General features: G+C 40.7%; 1 protein-coding gene across 1 annotated transcript in view; it reads left to right on the forward strand.

Annotated features, from left to right (window-relative positions):
* Positions 1-18,932, forward strand: part of LOC105813330 (E3 ubiquitin-protein ligase HERC2) — a 193,360-nt gene that overhangs the window by 145,944 nt on the left and 28,484 nt on the right. Inside the window, exons 69-79 of the mRNA XM_012647969.1 lie at positions 1,231-1,422; positions 4,454-4,607; positions 6,295-6,402; positions 7,900-8,031; positions 8,357-8,515; positions 8,601-8,719; positions 9,305-9,430; positions 9,914-10,069; positions 10,468-10,583; positions 10,684-10,882; positions 15,465-15,731. Of these exons, the coding sequence (XP_012503423.1) occupies positions 1,231-1,422; positions 4,454-4,607; positions 6,295-6,402; positions 7,900-8,031; positions 8,357-8,515; positions 8,601-8,719; positions 9,305-9,430; positions 9,914-10,069; positions 10,468-10,583; positions 10,684-10,882; positions 15,465-15,731 (1,728 nt within the window). The remainder of the gene's footprint in view (positions 1-1,230; positions 1,423-4,453; positions 4,608-6,294; positions 6,403-7,899; positions 8,032-8,356; positions 8,516-8,600; positions 8,720-9,304; positions 9,431-9,913; positions 10,070-10,467; positions 10,584-10,683; positions 10,883-15,464; positions 15,732-18,932) is intronic.

Genomic DNA, 18,932 nt, shown 5'->3' on the forward strand with positions numbered 1-18,932 from the left:
ATGTTAGGTCCATTTAAATTGCAAGACCAAGGATATTATACCTCATTGATATATTTCACTGAATGCTTCTGCTGTCCTTCAGTGAGTCATGTGCTGGAATGTCATCATTTCTAATGGATTTCACTTGCTGAATCCCTGGGTCTCCATGCAGAGGCAGGAGCAAGGTCTGGTTCTCTAAAGGGAGAATCTTGTTCCCAGCTCAGAGAGGAGTGGTTTCCAGGGCACACTGGATGGGTCCCGTCCCCTTAAAGGGGGCCGTCCCTCCCCTGGCTCATTTCTGTTTGTGGAAGGAGCTGCATGGGATTTGCTGAGGTCCAGAAAGCAGAACAGAAAAGAAGAGGTGTTTCAGTGGCTCTTGTTCTCCCTGGTGAGCCAGACTCTGCCTCAGAGACTCGAAGGGCTCAGCCCCCACTGTTGTGCACAGGGTCACAGCAATTCCCACTCCTAGGTCAGAAGCTGCGGGATTCCCGAGCGCTGATGGCCTCTTTTCTCCTCTCCCGGAGTTTAGCCGCTATGCTTACCTGCAGGAGGCTCTCATGTGGGACAAGCCGGGTGAGAGCTGGGGGTGCAGTGATGCTGGGTTACTGGCTTAGAGCAGACAAGCAGGCTCCTCCTTCTGCAAAAAAGGAGAGAATGTGAATTATCACAGAGTGGTATGTTTAGCTGACGTAGTGGGAATGGGAAGTAAATGACTTTGTTTTATGGATTATCTTTTCCAAAGGACCCAAGGAGCAAGAAATTATGGATAATGTGTTACATGCCAAATGAGTCGCTTTAAATAAGATTCTAGGAAGGAATTATGGAGAGAATCTAGACAAAATAGGTAAAAATATAGGGCACAGATTTAGTTGATAGAAAATTCCCAAGTATACCTTATGGGTAATGAGTAGATTTTACATGGTGTAACTTCATTCCAAGGCTCCTCCTGTAAATGTCTGCCTGTGATACAAACTTGGTCACAGTAAATTATCATTTCTTTATGGTTTAAGGCATCTCTTTTAGTTAGATGCTGTTGGTAATGTTTTTAAAAAGTTGATTGCTCTTGAAAACATAGTACATGGCTTGGTGGAGATTTTAGGGACTTGTCATTTCTTAATCTGTTTTTTCCATGGTCTTAAACACTTCAAAGTCCCTTAGTCATGTGTCCTTTGAGTTTATGGGTAAAGTGATGAATGTTTTTATCTCAACGTATCATTCCTCATGTCAATTGTTGGATGTCATTTAATTTAGGATGTTGAAAGCCAAAATAAAGTGTCAGGCCCAGAGCCTCAGTCCTTGGATGAGTTCACCAGTCTGCTGATCGCTGATGACACCCGTGTGGTGGTGGACCTGCTCAAGCTGTCGGTGTGTGGCCGGGCTGGGGACAGGGGCAGGGACGTGCTGTCAGCTGTGCTGTCCGGCATGGGCACCGCCTACCCGCAGGTAAGTCACGGGGCTGGGGCCTTCCTGCCCCATCTCCCTTCTCTGTGCTGGGCTGAGCTCCTCTCTGAGGGACATGCCGCTGTTGGTCACATGGTCTTGTATTAGATTTTGTATTGGATTTTGTCCTCGTAGACAGCAGTTCAGAAACACTCTTTTAAAATAAAACTTTTAATTATTCCCCAGGTGACATCCTTTACCTGTTGTAGAACTGGTTTGTGGATCTTTTCCTTACTGACTTGTTAGAATTCTTTAAATAAGTGCCCTTTCTCTCATATATTTTGCAGTTTTCTCTCCAGTTTACCTTTTGACATTAGTTTGATATTTTTTGCCATGTAGAAATTTCTAATTTTTATGTAGTCGTATCTGCCAGCTTTTTTCATTTATGCCTTCTGAGTTTTGTATCATGCTGGAAAAATGCTTATATGACATTATTGAAGAAATTCTCCCAAGTTTTCTTCTAATTGTTTTTATGTTTTCATTTATTATGTTTACATATTTGAGCCATATGGAATTTATCTTGGTGAAAGAAATAAAATAGAGATCCAACTTTAGTTTTTCTTGAATAGGAAAGCAGTTGCCTTAACATCATTTATTGAATAATCTGTCTTTTCCCCAGTGATTTGAAAACCACTAAATTCCTATATGTATTTGGGTCTATTTATAGACTCTTTTCTGTTTCATTGATAAAACTCTTTAGGCTTTAATACCACAGTGTTTTAACTATTACAGCTTTAAAATATTCTTTAATATTTGGTAGCACTGGGCCCAGTAGGACTTTCTGTCATTGTGAAATGTTCTGTATCTGAGCCATCCAGGGCTGTAGCCACCAGCCATACGTGGCTATTGAGCATTTAAAGTACAGCTAGTGCACCTGAAGAACTGAAGTTTGTAAAACAATCTTATTTTATTTAAATCTGAATAGGCACATGTGGCTAGTGGCTATTTAATTAGTGTACACCACAAGTCTAGCATATAAAGCCAATATCATATCAGTATATCTTAGAAATAGTATTGATCAGTCCTAAAGTCCTTGGACTTTCCCAAGGGCTCTCATTTAACAGCAGCCTTGCTCCGCCATGCCAGGTGCCTGATGTCACCCACGTTCCTGATTGCAGATACTTCATCTGTTTCTTGGGGTCCTATATTGGGACCACCAAAATGATGAAGTACGTAAGTACAGCTGAGCAGTCATGAAAACACAGGAAATGGTTTGGTGGATATTTTAGGGGTTTGTTATTTCTTACTCTGCTATTCAGGAAGCACTAAAAAATTACAAGTTTCCTAAGACAAGTTACTTGGCATAATTCTAAGAGATTAAATCCAGGTGAATTGTTATAAGCAGAGTATTATTTTTTTTTCATAAGTGTATTGCGTTTGTGAGAAGAAAGGATGTGAATGAGAACTTTGATTTAAAATAATGCCTGGCATCTGCCAGGCCTGGTTCTGGTGCATTCTCTCAGTACAGAAGGTAAGGGTTACCTTCATATACAGGTGAGGAGACCGAGGCTCGGAGAGGTTGTCACTGGCTTGAGGACACTAACTTTGCTGGTAGGTAGGAGAGATGGGGTTGGAACCCCAAGTGCTCTGATGCCAGAGCCACATCATGGCCCCTCTGTGATCTCCTCCTGAGAAGTTTGCTGGCCCCTCCTCTGTGGGACTGATGGACTTTGCAGAGGAACATTCTGAAGGCCAGCACCCCTTGGTGGACTCTGCGCCTAGGCGTTTGATGATGCCAGCATCTGCTTTTTAATAACTCAAGGACAGAAATAAGGATACAATTGTCTTCAAACTGTCCTCACCATTTCGGCAAGATGGCTGTTCCTATGTCCTGCCCTGCCCTGATATTTGTGACTCTTAAAAAAAAAGACACATTTGGATTTAAAATAATCGTGCCTATGTAGGACAATGATATAACTGAGCTATTTGCTAAGCTGTTTATTGTCTAAATATGAGGAAAAATAAAGAAAAAGAATAATCTATTTCTAAAAAGTACAGAATGGGCATTATAAAGAGAAGAACTTTATTTTTTCTGAATTAAAAATTTTAGGGTTAGGCCAGGCACAGTGTCTCATGCTTGTAATCCCAGAATGAGGTGGGAGGATCACCCGCAGCCAGGAGTTTGGGACCAGCCCGGGCAACATAGCGAAACCCCATCTCTACAAAAAATTTAAAAATCAGTGCAACTGTAGTCCAAGCTACTCAGGAGGCTGAGGCAGGAGGATCACTTGAGCCCAGGAGTTTGAGGTTGCAGTGAGCTACGATGATACCGCTGCACTCCAGCCTGGGTGACAGAGCAAGACCCTGTCTCAAAAAAAAAAGGAGGGGGGGTTAATATATTATTGCTGTTAAAGTATATTCTTTTATTTATTTTTAAAAATAACAAGGAGTTTATAATCACCGGTATTAACCACTTAAATGGTGTGAAGCATCACTAAATTTTTTTTTAAAGGACATTATGGATTGAGAGAATATGGTGTGGGCCCACCCTTAGTGTCCTGGGTTGAGACACCCCTGGTTGTGTTCATGCGTGCACGCTCCTCATTTCATTACTCTGCTGCTGTTTGGCCGTGATGGCCTGATCGTTCTTCATTCCTGCCCCCTGCTACCTGATGCCAGTGCCTTCTAGGATCTTGGTCATTTTTATTAACTTTCTCTTCTTGCCTTGATATTTTTGTTCCTGAGACAGACTTTCCTCAGTAGGAAGCAATCTTGTCTTGGTGTGAGCTGCAACTGTTGTCACCACAGGCATTTCATTTTATCAGTTGGCACATACTGAGTGTGTTGGGTGCCTTCCAACATCTATATAATAGATGTCTCTAAGTTTCACAGCACCGTTGCAAGCTCTTGCCATCTTGATTTTCATGGGTGAGGAAGCCAAACCCTGATTTGACCTCAATTTCTCAAACTCTAAGTCCTCCACTCTGCTGCCCTGTCTCTGCAGAGATCTGGAGCAGGACGAGTAGGGTAGTGTCACATGACCCAGATGTGGAACCAGTCGGCCTCCTCATTTGTGTCTCTGCTTCTTCCCCAGGTGGCAGATATGTTGTTGGAGCTCTGTGTCACCGAGTTGGAGGATGTAGCCACAGACTCACAGAGTGGCCGTCTTTCCTCTCAGCCTGTGGTGGTGGAGAGTAGCCATCCCTACACTGACGACACTTCCACCAGTGGCACGGTGAAGATACCAGGTACTCGGGCCAGCCCTGCGGGAGAAGCAGCAGGGTTCTCTGCCTCCAGAATTGCTTGATTCTGTAATTGTTTCTGTAGAAACACTCATTTCATTTTTATAGAAAAATTACAGAATTGCTTTAGAATCACTTTCCCGTTTCTAAAAAACTTCTTTTGCAAAATAAAACATGCTACAGAGAGCCATGCAAAGAAAATGTTTAGCTTCATGTTTGGGTAGATGCCCTAGTCACCATGACCCAGGTCTAGACATAACCTGTGCCAGTCCCCAGAAGCCATCGGCATGTTCCCCTAAAGTGGATGCTGTCTTGATGTTGAGCCATCGCCAACTTGCATTTCTGGACAGCTTCTGTTACCCAAGTGTGCATCTTTGTATTCTTTTTCTTTTTTTTTTTTAACAATTCACCTTTGATCGCACACTCCTGCTGCCGTTCAGCATGTTTCCTAGTCCCGTCTTTCTGCAAGTTGACACCTGATTTGGAGGCCCCTTTGGTGAGCCCATTGGTGGTTGTGCCCCAGCCTGAGGAAGCCCCTCCCATTTTCTTGTCTCTCCTTCACGCTGTCAGCAGCTGCTGAGGCTTAGCACCTGAAGCCACTGGTCCACTGGGGGCTACAAAGTGGCACTATTCTAATTGAATCATTTCTTTCCTACTGATTAGCTGGAATACTTTTTTATCAAAAACATTTCTCCTCATCCTTTAGTTGGTTACCCAGAGGGCTGTTTGCATAACAAAGTCGAGTAAAAGCTTGATTCTTTCCTTGTGTTGACCAGTTTTTCTAGTCCTTCTTTCTGTTTACCAGAGAACGAATTGGTTCTCTGTTGTCCTTCGAAGGTGACCTGTTATTGATTTTAAAATATCATTATGAACTCATGGACTGAAACATATACGATAGGTTTTAATCTATTGTGATTATTATCTTCATTAAAGGTCAAATTATCTCATCTCTATAGACAGTGGCAGCTTTTTCAGTTTGGCTTCTGAAGTGATTCTGGTGGTCTGTTGGTAGCTTCCACGCAGTCTGGTTTGACAAGATATTCTAGGCTTTTCTTGTAGGTTTCCGCCCTCCACCTGGGATCTGTCCTGGTTTCTTTTGAGTTCATACTGACACTTTTAATTCCAATGCAAAAGCAGAAGATTTCTACATCTGCATCTCTTTTTTTCCATGCCAAATCCTGGTTCCAAGACAGGGTATGATGATTCAATTTTGATGTAACTACTCGAGTTAGTGCAAACCTCAAAGATTAAGGGCTCAGTCCCACAAGACTCCCCCCACTTCAAATGCCAGTTGTAAGTAAGGGGTCCCCAGGTTACCTATAAGTTCTGCCTGACTTGGCTACAAATTGGGGGTTCTCACAGCCCCCCTCATCATGTTTGATAATTTGAAAAGCTTGGTCTGGGTACTGGGGTTGAACATGAAAGTTTGCCCAGAGGCAAGAGCACCAAACGAATTGGCCAAGCAAAAGTGTTTTCTAGCCTTTTGGTCTACAGGCATAATTTTCTGTGGGGGCAGCTGCGGGGGCAAAGGGGTGGTCAGTTCAAGGTTCTTGTTTTTGATGCTGGTTCTTCTGACTTTCTGCATTTCATTAGCTGTTAAACATGGTTTTTAGTCTCACTGTTTCTCAGGGTGCTGGGCCTTTGGAGTGTTGGTTAGAGTGGTCACTGTGCTTTGTGCTCACTTGTCCTCCAGGTGCAGAAGGACTCAGGGTAGAGTTTGACCGGCAGTGCTCCACGGAGAGGCGCCACGACCCTCTCACGGTCATGGATGGCGTCAACAGGATTGTCTCCGTGCGGTCAGGTGAGGAAGGGGGTCAAACAGGACTTGATCTGCCTGCCTTCTGCTCTGCACACGGAGCCCTTGACATGTGGGGACAGAATGCTACTGCTTCACTCTTACAAGAGCCTTAAAGAAGGGATGGTAGAAGTACAGTAGGTTTTATTTGCCTCTTCATCATACTTTAAATGAGATAATTATCCGTGTGATGTGCGCACCACACCACTGATGGGTGACCAGTGCAAGAGTAGGCCCTTGTTGGGACATGCCCAGCCTTGCCCAGACAGCTAGAGAAGGTGCTGGGGACGTGTGAAGTGCCAGGGCTGGTGCAAAGTGAAGGCTGACATACTACAGAGCTCCTTAAAGGGATTTGTTTTTCATTGAGTGCAGTGAGGACTTGGCCACATGTAGAGTGAGTTCTGTATGTGTGGCAGGCAGAGCATTGAAGTGGGCAGGAAGCCTGATGTCCTGGCCTGTCTCTGCTCTGCCACTGTGTCCTGTGAGGCCAGTGGGGCATGCCACTCCATCTGTGGGGCTTGTTTGATGCTCTCCTACTGGGCATTTTAGAATTGCCAGTTCAGGGGTGCATGTGTGTGCCTTCTAAGGTCTCTTTATCTTTCCTCTCGAGCAAGGAGCAGCAAACTTTTCCTGCAAAGGGCCAAGTAGTAAACATTTGAGGCTTTGTGGGCCACGTGTGGCCTCTGTTATAAGTAATGCACAGACCAGACATTACTTGGTTTAAATCTCTGGTCTAAAGCTTTGGATGAAGTGGTGAGATGGGTTTTTCTGGCACCTTGACAAGTCTGTCAGCTTAGTTTTCAATAGTGTTAGATTTGACAGTTTCTCTTCTTCTAGCAGAACACCCCTCCTGGACATTCCTGCTGCCAGACAGTCCTTGTTGGTGTTTTTTTTTTTTTTTTTTTAATTTTTTTTTTTGACCTTGTTTGGAAATACAGATGGTCCTTCTAAAGCAGAAAGCTGGTTGGGGTCTTTCTGGCTCTTCTAAGACACCTTAACATACCACCACCCTTCTCCACAGAACCCAGGCCCTCTATGCTGGCCAGGCCACTCCACTCCTCCCTAGAGGGGCCAGGCTGGATTGCACACATGGACCCTTTGTGGAGGAAGCTAGGGCTCCTTCTCCTGTTGCCTGGCTCCCGGTTGTATCAGAGCTGCATGTGGGCCGGCTGGCCTGGCGGGCCTCTCACTGCACCCAGGTTGTATGTGTGATCATTTCCCATCATGTGGTGCCTTCTATCAGGGCAGTGCTCACCTGCCCTCAGTTTCCCCAGTACTTGGTACAGGAGTTGAGTGAGTGTTGAAGAGTGTCATATATTGAAATGTGATTCCCAAGAGTGGTGTGTCACTGTGAACTTAAACTTGAGAGAATTTAGATTGGAGGAGCTTGTTATTCTTGAGACACAGCATGAATGATTTTGCTTTGTATATAATGTCTAAAGAAGTTTGTGTTGATCAGATCATGGCGTGAACCTAACCCCAGGCTGTGCTTCTCTCTTCCAGGCCGAGAGTGGTCCGACTGGTCCAGTGAGCTGCGCATCCCTGGGGATGAGTTAAAGTGGAAGTTCATCAGCGATGGGTCTGTGAATGGATGGGGCTGGCGCTTCACAGTCTATCCCATCATGCCAGCTGCAGGTAAGGAGGGTTCATGGCCACCAAGATTTGATGACCAGCTACAGATTGTTACTGGAGCAACATGGACACTCACATTTTTCATTTAGAAGGTCTGCCTTCTGCTGTGTTGCCCTCTGTCCTCATGGATGCATTTCTTACAGCTGTTGATTTACAGTTGAAACGTCAATGTGAAGAGCATGGCTCATGTGACTCAGTGCCACCATCATACCTTTAACTGCTGCGTTCCAAGTGGGTGGGGCTGCCCCTTGTTGGATTTGTATGTGTCTCCTTATGGGGTAGTCCCCACCTTGTCAAACACAGGGATGTTCACAGTGCTCATTCACAGGTCCTAAAGACCTCCTTTCTGATCGCTGCGTCCTCTCCTGTCCGTCCATGGACTTGGTGACGTGTCTGTTAGACTTCCGACTTAATCTCACCTCCAACAGAAGCATCGTCCCTCGCCTGGCGGCCTCACTGGCAGCATGTGCACAGTTGAGTGCCTTAGGTAAATGGCGCCTTTATAGTCGTGTCTGTCTAACCAGTGGGAAGAAATGGTCAGGCTTCTGATATTTTCTCTGTGCTCATTTCAGCTGCCAGTCACAGAATGTGGGCCCTTCAAAGACTGAGGAAGCTGCTTACAACTGAATTTGGGCAATCAATTAACATAAATAGGCTGCTTGGAGAAAATGATGGGGAAACAAGAGCTTTGGTATGGAGCATTATAGTACAATTTCTAGACATGTGACCCTTTGGGAATAGTATGTTGCTTTAATAACTTAAACCTCTAAATCATCAAGAAGAGTTGGGGAATTTGACATAAATAGGGTCACCTTTGTCATTGGCAGACTTTTCCTTATATTGCTATGTATACTGGGTTCAAGCTGGACTTTGGTTTTTAAAAAAATGTGTGGGTCAATAGCTGTGGACATGGAATGGTGTGTATTAACCTTCCCAGTGAGTCCAACTGACCGCTTTTATCTTGTGGAGTAAGATAGTCCCTTTCAATCCTGACCCTATGAGGAGATGGGCAGGAGTTGTAGATCGAGAGGGACTGTTTCCTTGGATGTGGCTATACTGAAATTGAGACCAAAGATTCTGTGATGATTCTTCAAACTCCTCTTTTTATTTTAGTGTTCATGTTCTTTTACCTTTTTTCCTACTTGAGAATTTCAATAAACATTTTTTAAGAGGGAATAGTACCAACATAATAAAACATTTGAATCAGAAACAAAACAGTCAACCTCCCCTGTATTTTGGATTCCTGCAAAAGGTTGTTATTTTGTTGTTTTCTTAGAGTTTTACAGGCAGTGCTCTTGCTGCTTTGGTGAAAGGCCTTCCAGAAGCTTTGCAAAGGCAGTTCGAGTATGAAGATCCTATTGTGAGAGGTGGCAAACAGCTGCTCCACAGCCCATTCTTTAAGGTAATATTTGACTTATTTTTTAAAATGATGGTAGAGCCATTTGGCTGAGGAAGCCACTGAGAGCTGTTCTGTACAGTGTGCCATGTTTTAGGCCTCTTTGAGGGCAGCTGTAGGTATTGCTGAAGTTGAGTATGAAAAGTCTCAGGTAATGATTGTGTGACATAAGCACTTATACCTTAAGCCTTCACCTAAGTATTAGCACGTTTTGAGATGCACCGGTCATCTCTGCAGTTGATGCAGGCAAGTGCCGTGGCACTTGTTGGATCTGAGCTCTGGAGTATTGGGTGCATCACTAGGAACTGTTAGGGATCCCTGCATTGCAGGTGATGGTGAAATACTTGCTGGGCCATGGCAGGCAGCCTGGAATAAGGAGTGGGACAGTGGCCAGTGGCTGTTGGCTCATCTTTAGCACACATGTTGGCAAAGTGGAATGTTCACTGCATTTCTAAGCGTCCCTGTGTTTTTCATTTTTGGCGGCTTCAGGTACTAGTAGCTCTCGCTTGTGACCTGGAATTAGACACTCTCCCTTGCTGTGCAGAGACGCATAAGTGGGCTTGGTTCCGGAGATACTGCATGGCCTCTCGAGTTGCTGTGGCTCTGGACAAAAGAACACCATTGCCCCGTCTGTTTCTTGATGAGGTATTGCGTGTTATTTTGGAATCACTTTTGAAATGCAGAGACATTTTCTTTATTTAGCTATAATATAAAAGGATACTGATATTATGAGACAGAAAAATTTCTCTTGGCAAGGAATACCATAAAGAAAATAGCACATAGGTGAAAATAAACTGACACTATGAATTTCAGTTGAGGTTCATTTTTAGTAAAATAAACCAAAGATAGAATGATACCGTCTAGACATTGTTAGTGTCATAGATTTGATGTAATTATTGGTATTGCTTATTTGCCTTAAAATTGCAACGTTAATATTTCCTCATATTCCAAGGTAGGGATTCCTCCTGTTTTCTTACCTTAATATTTATTTGTTTTATTCTTGAGATGAGTGTGTGACTTACAATCTCAATAATGTTGTCTAGGTGGCTAAGAAAATTCGTGAATTAATGGCAGACAGCGAAAATATGGATGTTCTCCATGAGAGCCATGACATTTTTAAAAGAGAGCAAGATGAACAACTCGTGCAGTGGATGAACAGGTTATTATATCAGAAACAAGAAATAATGTGATATGTGAGAGAAAGAGGTCACAAGTGCTATTCTTTCCCATGTCAAATGATCCCTTAATGTTTGTTGCAGGCGACCAGATGACTGGACTCTTTCTGCTGGTGGCAGTGGAACAATTTACGGATGGGGACACAATCATCGGGGGCAGCTCGGGGGCATCGAAGGTGCAAAAGTCAAAGTGCCCACTCCATGTGAAGCCCTTGCAACACTTAGACCAGTGCAGTTAATTGGAGGAGAACAGACTCTCTTTGCCGTGACGGCTGATGGGAAGGTAGGGGTGCATTTGGTGTTACACTGTCTTTAAGACTGAGGCAGTTGTGGCTAGGTGTGTTGTGTGGTTCTTGGCACCTGTACCATACTTCCAGTATGCTGGAAGCAGTTAGAGTTGTACAATATTTTTGTATAATCTTCAGGTGTGTTCTATAACTTTAAATTTTTTTATTTTGAAATGCATCATATATCTAAAATTATTAAAATTTTTGTTTACATATCATTCATTAGATGTATTCCTTTCTTGTTTGCTTTTTGTAAATGCTGTCTTTTAAAAAATTAATTGCTGCTGATGTGTAGAAATATTTGATGTTTCTGTGTTGACTTTATATCTGGTGACCCTACTCTACTCTTTTCTTTCTAACATATCTGAAGATCTGTAAGTGAATTTTGTTCCTTCTTTTCCAGTTTACCTCTTTTATTTTCTTCCTTTCGTGTGGGAGAACGGAAGCAAATCGTGCTGCTTGGGTGTTGCAGTGTCAGAGTGGGTAGGAGTGGGGGTAGTGGGCGTGCTCCTGTCTGAATCCAGACTGGGGCAAGCACTGATGGAAAGTTTCATGTGCTCACTGGGGGTTTGGTAGAAGCCCTTTATCAGATTAAGGACATTTCCTTCTGTTTCTATCCATGAATGATTGTTGATTTTTGTTAAATACTGTATTTTTTGAAATGGTCTTTTATAGATATTTTCTTCTTTAGTGGATTGATGTAGTGAATTGGATTCATTGGTTTTCCCATATTAAATAAGCTTACATTCTTTGGAAAAACCCAGTGTGGTCAGGATAAGTTTTATATAGTTTTGGTTTATGTTCGCACTTATTTTGTTTAGATTTTGGGAAATCCAAGTTCATGAGGGAGACACCATCACGTAACGTTTCTGTCTTATACAGTCTTTGTCTTGTTTTGGTACTGAATTAGCTATCTGTTTAACTGAAGACAATGCACACTTATCATCTCTCAGTTTCTCTGGGTCAGGACTTCTGAAGGTGGCTGTAGGTCAGTCCTCCAGCTCAGAATCTCTCACTGGGCTACAGTTGTCTTGAGGCCGTACGAGGAAGGATTCAGTTCCTTATGGACCATTGGGCTGAGGCCTCAGGCCCTCATGAACTATTGCAGAGGCTGCCCTTGCTCAGTTCTTTGCCGTGTGTCCAGAGGGCATCTCACAGCCTGGCAGCTGGCAGCATCAGTGAGATAAGGAAGGGGCAGGAGGGAGCAACAGAGAGAGAGATGAGGTAGTGGGACGGAAGTTGTGGTCCTGTGTAACTGAATCACAGAAGTGATGCTTCGTCTCTGCTGTCCAGCCCACATTCAAGGAGAGGGGATTAGAGGCCTACCTTAGGGTTTGGTTCCAGAACACCAAAATAAAGTGAATATCACAATAAAGCAAGTCACATGAATCTTTTGGTTTCCCAGTACGTATAAAAGTTATGTTTGTACTATGTTGTAGTCAATGTTATATTAAGTGTGCAATAGTGTTGCATCTAAAAAAACAATGTACATACCTTAATTAAAAATTACTTTATTGCTAAAAAATGTTAGTGATCATCTGAGCCTTCAGTGAGTCTTAATCTTTTTGCTGCTGGAGGGTCTTGCCTTGACATTGATGGCTGCTGACTGATTAGGGTGATGGTTGCTGAAGGTTAGGGTGGCTGTGGCAATTTCTTAAAATAAGGCAACAGTGAAGTTTGCCACATAGATTTGAATCTTCCTTTCACAAAAGATTTCTCTGTAGCATGTGATGCTGTTTGATAGCATTTTACCCATAGCAGAACTTCTTTCAAAATTGGAGTCAATCCTCTCAAACCCTGCTGCTGCTTGCTCAACTAAGTTTATAGAATATTCTAAATCCTTTGTTGTCATTTCAACAATGTTCCCAGTGTCTTCACTGGGAAGGAGTAGATTTCATCTTAAGAAACCACTTTCTTTGTTCATCCATAAGAAACAACTCCTCCTTTGTTCCTCGTGAGATTACTACAATTCAGGCACACTTTCAGGCTCCACATCTAAATCTATTAATAGTTGTGTTGCTTTTTTACCACATCTGCAGTGACTTCCTCCACTGAAGTCTTTCAAACCCATCAGAATCATCCATGAGGGTGGAATCAACTTCTTCCAAATTCTTGTTAATGGGGATATTTTGACCTCCTCTTGTGAATCATCTTTGCTCACCATTGTTTCTTACATCTCAGACCTGTATCTGCAATCATTTTCCTTCTACTTTGAGCATATCTTTTTCAATTCCTTTTGTGAGGTTCTTTTGTTGGTTAATTCTCCATTTATTTTTGTTGGTTTCTTTGAAAATATCTTTATTTTGCCCTTTTTCTAGGGTAAGGGTTGGCAAACATTTCCTATAAAGGAATAGTATTTTTGGCTTTGTGGGCCATTTTATTTCTTTTGATACTACAAAGAAGCCATGGGCGTAATATAAATGAGTAGGTGTACTGTGTTCCAATAAAACTTTATTTAAAAAAACGGGTGATGGGCCCAGTTTGGCCTGTGGGTTGTAATTTACCAACTCCTGTTCAGAGTATAAAATTTTCAGTTGATAATTATTTTCAGTCAGCCTATTAAATGTTTTATTCTTCTGGTTTTTGGCTTTCATTATCTAATTGGGGTACTAATGGGATGTTAGCAGTCAGACTAACTTAAACCCCAAAAAAGATGATAAATCTTTTCTCTGTAGCGGCTTTTAAGATCTCTTTTTGGTGACAATTTCACTATGATACATTTAGATGTCAATTTCTCTTAACTTTTCTTACCTTTTTTGTTTATTTTTTTTGTTTTGTTCTATTTGCCAGGAGGTGAGGGATTGAAGAGTGGGATGGGGTCCTGGCTTTGAGAATTGGTCTTCTAATAATTGTGGTAAATTCCTGGACATTTGTTTTCTATTATTTCTTCTTCCATATCCTCTGTATGATTTGTACTTAAAACTTTGATGCTGGAGTGAGAAGCTCTTTCCTTTGTATCTCTTGATCCTTCTTTCATATTTCCTTTTCTCTTTTTCTGTGCCATAGACTAGATAATTTCTTCAGATCAACCTTCTAGTTCTCTAATTTTTGTTCACTTGTGTATAATCTGCTGTGTTTAATACATCTGAATTTTGAATTTCAATTTTTTTTCCATTTCTAGAAATTTTGCTTTTGGTTATTTTATACTCTTCTTATTCCTTGGGCATACTTTCAAGCTTTGATTTCTTTAAACATAATAGTAGACCATTAATTAGTCTGTTGGCTCTCACTCATGGTGCCTTCTTTCCTTTTATATGATGTGAATTTTTAAAACTACGAGCTGACCATTTGCCTTAGAAAATTTTGTATAGAAATTCTTTGAGGCCTAGTTTTTTGTGGGTTTTTGTGCCGTAACCTCAAACGCCTGGGCTCAAGTGATCCTCCTGGCTCAGCCTCCCAAGTAGCTGGGACTACAGGTACGTGCCACTATACCCAGCTAATTTTTCTGTTTTTAGTAGAGATGGGGTCTCATTCTTGTTCAGGCTGGTCTCGAACTCCTGAGCTCAAGCGATCCTCCTGCCTCGGCCTGCCAAAGTGTTAGGATTACAGACATGAGCCACCATACCTGGCCCGAGACCTGGTTTGAAATCACTTATCTAAAGAGAATTTATAAACTTGGGACATTACCAGCCTAAGGATTTTAGTCCATAGGTAGCATAAAGTCAGAGTGAAAACCAACTTGAGGGTCAGCTTTTGTAGTTACAGATTCTCAGGAGAGTCTCCCCCTCAGTGCTAAGACTGAGAAAGGCATCTTTGTTGTCCTTACTTCTCATTTACAGCCACACAGGGGGCCTCCTTTGGAGCCTTACCTTTCTACAGGGAGTCTCCTTTGAGGCTTGGCATCTTACCCCCACACCCATGTGCTGAAGATCTTTAATACCTTCCCAGGAGAAGCTGGCTTAGGGGCCCCTTTATTCACCTGAGTTTTGGTTTCACTTCCTGTTCTAGCCCTTGTGGTTTCCTTACTATTGTGTCAGTACAGCAACATATTTGTAAATGTTTAAAATAAGATGAAACAGCATGTTAAGTTTTTATCAGGAAAGATGTTTGCCCTATATTTAGAAATGGCAGCCTGACCTTTTTTCTTTTTAAATGAATGATAAGATATTTTTGTATCCCCAATTACTTACTTAAAGTGAAAAAAAAAATGGTTTCTATTGTGTGATTTATATGTTGCCTTGCTGAAATATGAAAATATATTTATAATTTTTCTATGGGTATGTTTTTGTGGGTATTGTCAGGGATTTATATATAGTAGATAATTAATTTTTTTTGTTTGTTTTTCTTGGTATTAATTGTAGTTGGTATTCCAGACAAAAATGGAGATAGTTTCAGAGAGAAGACCTCATTTCAAAAATACATTTTGTGGATTTTGGATTTCTAGTAATAAGTTTTTCTTTCATTTTCAGAGCTTTGAATATAGTATGTATAAAGTCTTAAGCACTCCTATGATTTTTAATTTTAAATTTCATTTCTCTGTGGTAAAAATGTCTAGAGCACTGATTTGGTTTATTAATTACTAAATAGAGGGAATATTTAGATACAAACCTGATGTTGCTATTACTTTTTTTGTCTTAGCTGTATGCCACTGGGTATGGTGCAGGTGGCAGACTAGGAATTGGAGGGACAGAGTCGGTATCTACCCCAACATTGCTTGAATCCATTCAGCATGTGTTTATTAAGAAAGTAGCTGTGAACTCAGGAGGAAAGCACTGCCTTGCCCTCTCTTCAGAAGGAGAAGTTTACTCTTGGGGTGAGGCAGAAGATGGGAAGTTGGGACATGGCAACAGAAGGTATTACATGAAAATGTCATTTTCAATGTTATGTTTTCCTTTGCTTTTGTTTGTTTGTTTTAATGCTGGTACAGTGTATTGGCACTTTGTCTTTCAGAACAATATTTACAATATTTAAATAATGTTAATAACTCAGTTGGCAGAAATGGTTTCATGTGCCAATATGTGGGCTTATACCTACATGACTCCTCTACTGGGAGGAAAAAAATCAGTTCTGAGTCTTCATTTACAAATATGAAGCTTCTTTTTGTCTTTCTCCCCCACGTCATCACTGAATCACATTTGGTATTTTATGTAACATGCATGATACTAAAACTGTAAATACAGAGGAAATGGCAGGAATAAGGAGAAAAGGACACACAGTGACAGTATTCTTTAAAGAAAGAAACCAAACCCACTAGTTTTTAAAAATTAATAGGAATTACCAGCCAAGTTTGAGTAACAGGGGCCTTCCTTATCCTAGAAATAACTAAAGCACCAGAAAAAATATATGAAATAAGCGCCCCAAAGACATTGGATATCAGGCAACAAAGTACAGTGTTCCTTGAGAAATGGGAAACAAATAAGGCGAGTTTGCTGCCTACAGGGATCCCACTTTAAATATAGACACAAGAATGGGCTAAAAGCAAAAGGATGGGGAAATATATACCATGCCAATACTAACCAAAAGAAAGTTAGAATGCCTATATTAATGTCATACAAAATAGGTTTCATAGCAAAGAATATTGACAGGGATAAAAAGGGTAGTTTCATAATGATGAAGCAGTCAGTTATAACCCTAAACATTTACATATCTAATAATAGACCTTCCAGATGCATGACAGTAAAAAGTGATAGAACTGCAAGGAGAAATAGACAAATCCACAATTATGGTCGGAGATATTAATGCCCCTCCCTCAATAATTGGTAGAACAAGTAGGTAAAAAATCTGTAAGGTATAGAAGATTTGAACAATTGTATCAACTAACTTGACCTAATTGACGTTTTTAGAACATTCTACTAGACAAATAAATAGTACATTCTTTTTAAGTACACCTGGACCATCTACCAATATAGACCATGAATTGGACCATAAAACAAATCTTATACACCAAAATGATTCAAGTTATACAAAATATGTTCTCTGTCCACAATGGAATTAAGTTAGAAATCAATAACAAACCGATCTCTGGGAAATCTCCCCAATATTTGTAAAGTAAAACATCTCTAAATAACTGATGGGTCAAAGAAGGAATCAGAAGGTAAATTAGAAATAATTTTGAACAGAGTGAAAATGCAAACAACTTATGAATATCAAAATGTGAGATACAGAAAAAGCAGTACTTAGAAGGAAATTTATAGCATAAAGTGGTTTTGATTTTGTTTTTTTTTTGGAGACAGGGTCCTGCTTAACTTTTGCCTGGGCATGAAGGCAGTTGCATGATCATAGCTCACTGCAACCTCAAACTCCTGGGCTCAAGTGATCCTCCTGCCCCAGCCTCCCAACTAGCTGGGACTACAGGTGTATACCACCATGCCCAGCTAAGTTTCCTATTTTTTTGTAGAGATGGGGTCTTACTATGTTGCTTAGGCTGGTCTCAAACTCCTGACCTCAAGCAATCCTCCTGCCTGGGTCTCCCAAAGTACTAGGATTACAGGTGTGAGCCACCACATCCAGCTGATATGCACATTTTAAAAAAGAAAATTGATCTCCAAACCATAACCTTAGTGTCCATCTTAAGAAACTACACTAGAAAGGATAAATACAACTCAAAGTAAGCAGAATAAAGAGAATAAGAAAGATCAGAGCAGGAATCCATAACACAGAAAAGAGAACAACAATAGAGAAAATGAAAGGAAACAAAAATTGGTTCTTTGAGAAGGTCAGTATAATCAATAAAACCTCTATCTAGACTGATCAAGAAAAAAGGAGAAGAGTATTAATTATAGGAATATTAGGAATGGGGGATTTTTCATCACTGCAGAGTATACAGATATCAAAAGATAATGAAATGTTGAGCAACTTTATGCCAACAAATTGACATTTTAGATGAAATAGACAAGTTCCTCAAAAGACATAACTCTTTTCAAAGCTCACTCAAGAAGAAATAGATGACCTAGGTGAATAGCCATGTATCTAAGAAGTTAAATTTCCTGCAAACAAACCTCTAGGACCAGATGACTGGTGATTTCTAACAGACGTGTAACTAATAGATGATACCAATTCTTCACTACCAATTCTTCACAAACTTTTTCAGAAAACTGAAGAGGAGGGAATTCTCACCAACTCATTTTCTGATGATAGCTTTACTGTTATATCAAAACCAGACTCAGATATTATTAGAAAAATCAAGCCAGTATTCTTAATGAACATAGATATAAAAATTCTTAATGTTTTAGTAAATCAAATCCAGCAATATGTAAAAGGATAATACAGTGTTGCCAAGTGGGATATTTATGCCAGAAATTGCAAGTTTGGTCTAACATTAGAAAGTGAATCAATGTAAAAAAGAAAACCATATGATCATCTTCGTAGATGAAGAAGGAAAGAAGCATTTGGCAAACTCCAATATCCATTTCTGATAAAAACTTTTAGCAGTCTAGGAATAAAAGAGCATCTTCTTTAACCTGGTAAAGGGCATCTATGTTAAACCTAGAGTTTACATCGTACTTAATTGTGACAGACTGAAAGCTTTCCCTCTAAGTTCAGGATCAAGATAAGGATGTCTACTATCAATACTTCTGTTCAGTATTGGGTTTAGCGAGTACAGTATAGCAATACAAAGAACTAAAAGGCATCCAAATAGGAAAGAGAATTAAAGCCATCTTTACTTGCAGATAACATTATTTATACAGAGAATCTGCTGGTATCTACAAAAAAGCTACTAGAACTAGTAAGTGAGGTTAGCAGTGTTGCAGGATAGAAGATCAATAAATAAGTCATCTGTCTATATACATATACATATATGTAATCAGAAAATAAAATTTTAAAATACTGTTTACAATACCCTCTTCCCAAAATTGAAATACTAAGGGATAAATCTAACCAAAAAATGTGGATGACCTATAGACAGAAAACTGAAAGAATTTTTAAAAGACCTAAAATCATGGAAGGGCATACTGTGTTCATGGATCAGGAGATGCAGTATTGTTAATTTGTCAGTTATCCCCAAATTAGTGTAGATTCAAAATTTTCCCAATCAAGATTTCTATAGAAATTGACAGGCTTATTATAAAATTCAAATGGAAATGCAAACTTTGAAAATGAAGAACA

This window comes from Propithecus coquereli, unplaced genomic scaffold (genome assembly GCF_000956105.1).
Source record: "Propithecus coquereli isolate 6110/MARCELLA unplaced genomic scaffold, Pcoq_1.0 Scaffold28, whole genome shotgun sequence".
Taxonomy (NCBI): domain Eukaryota; kingdom Metazoa; phylum Chordata; class Mammalia; order Primates; family Indriidae; genus Propithecus; species Propithecus coquereli.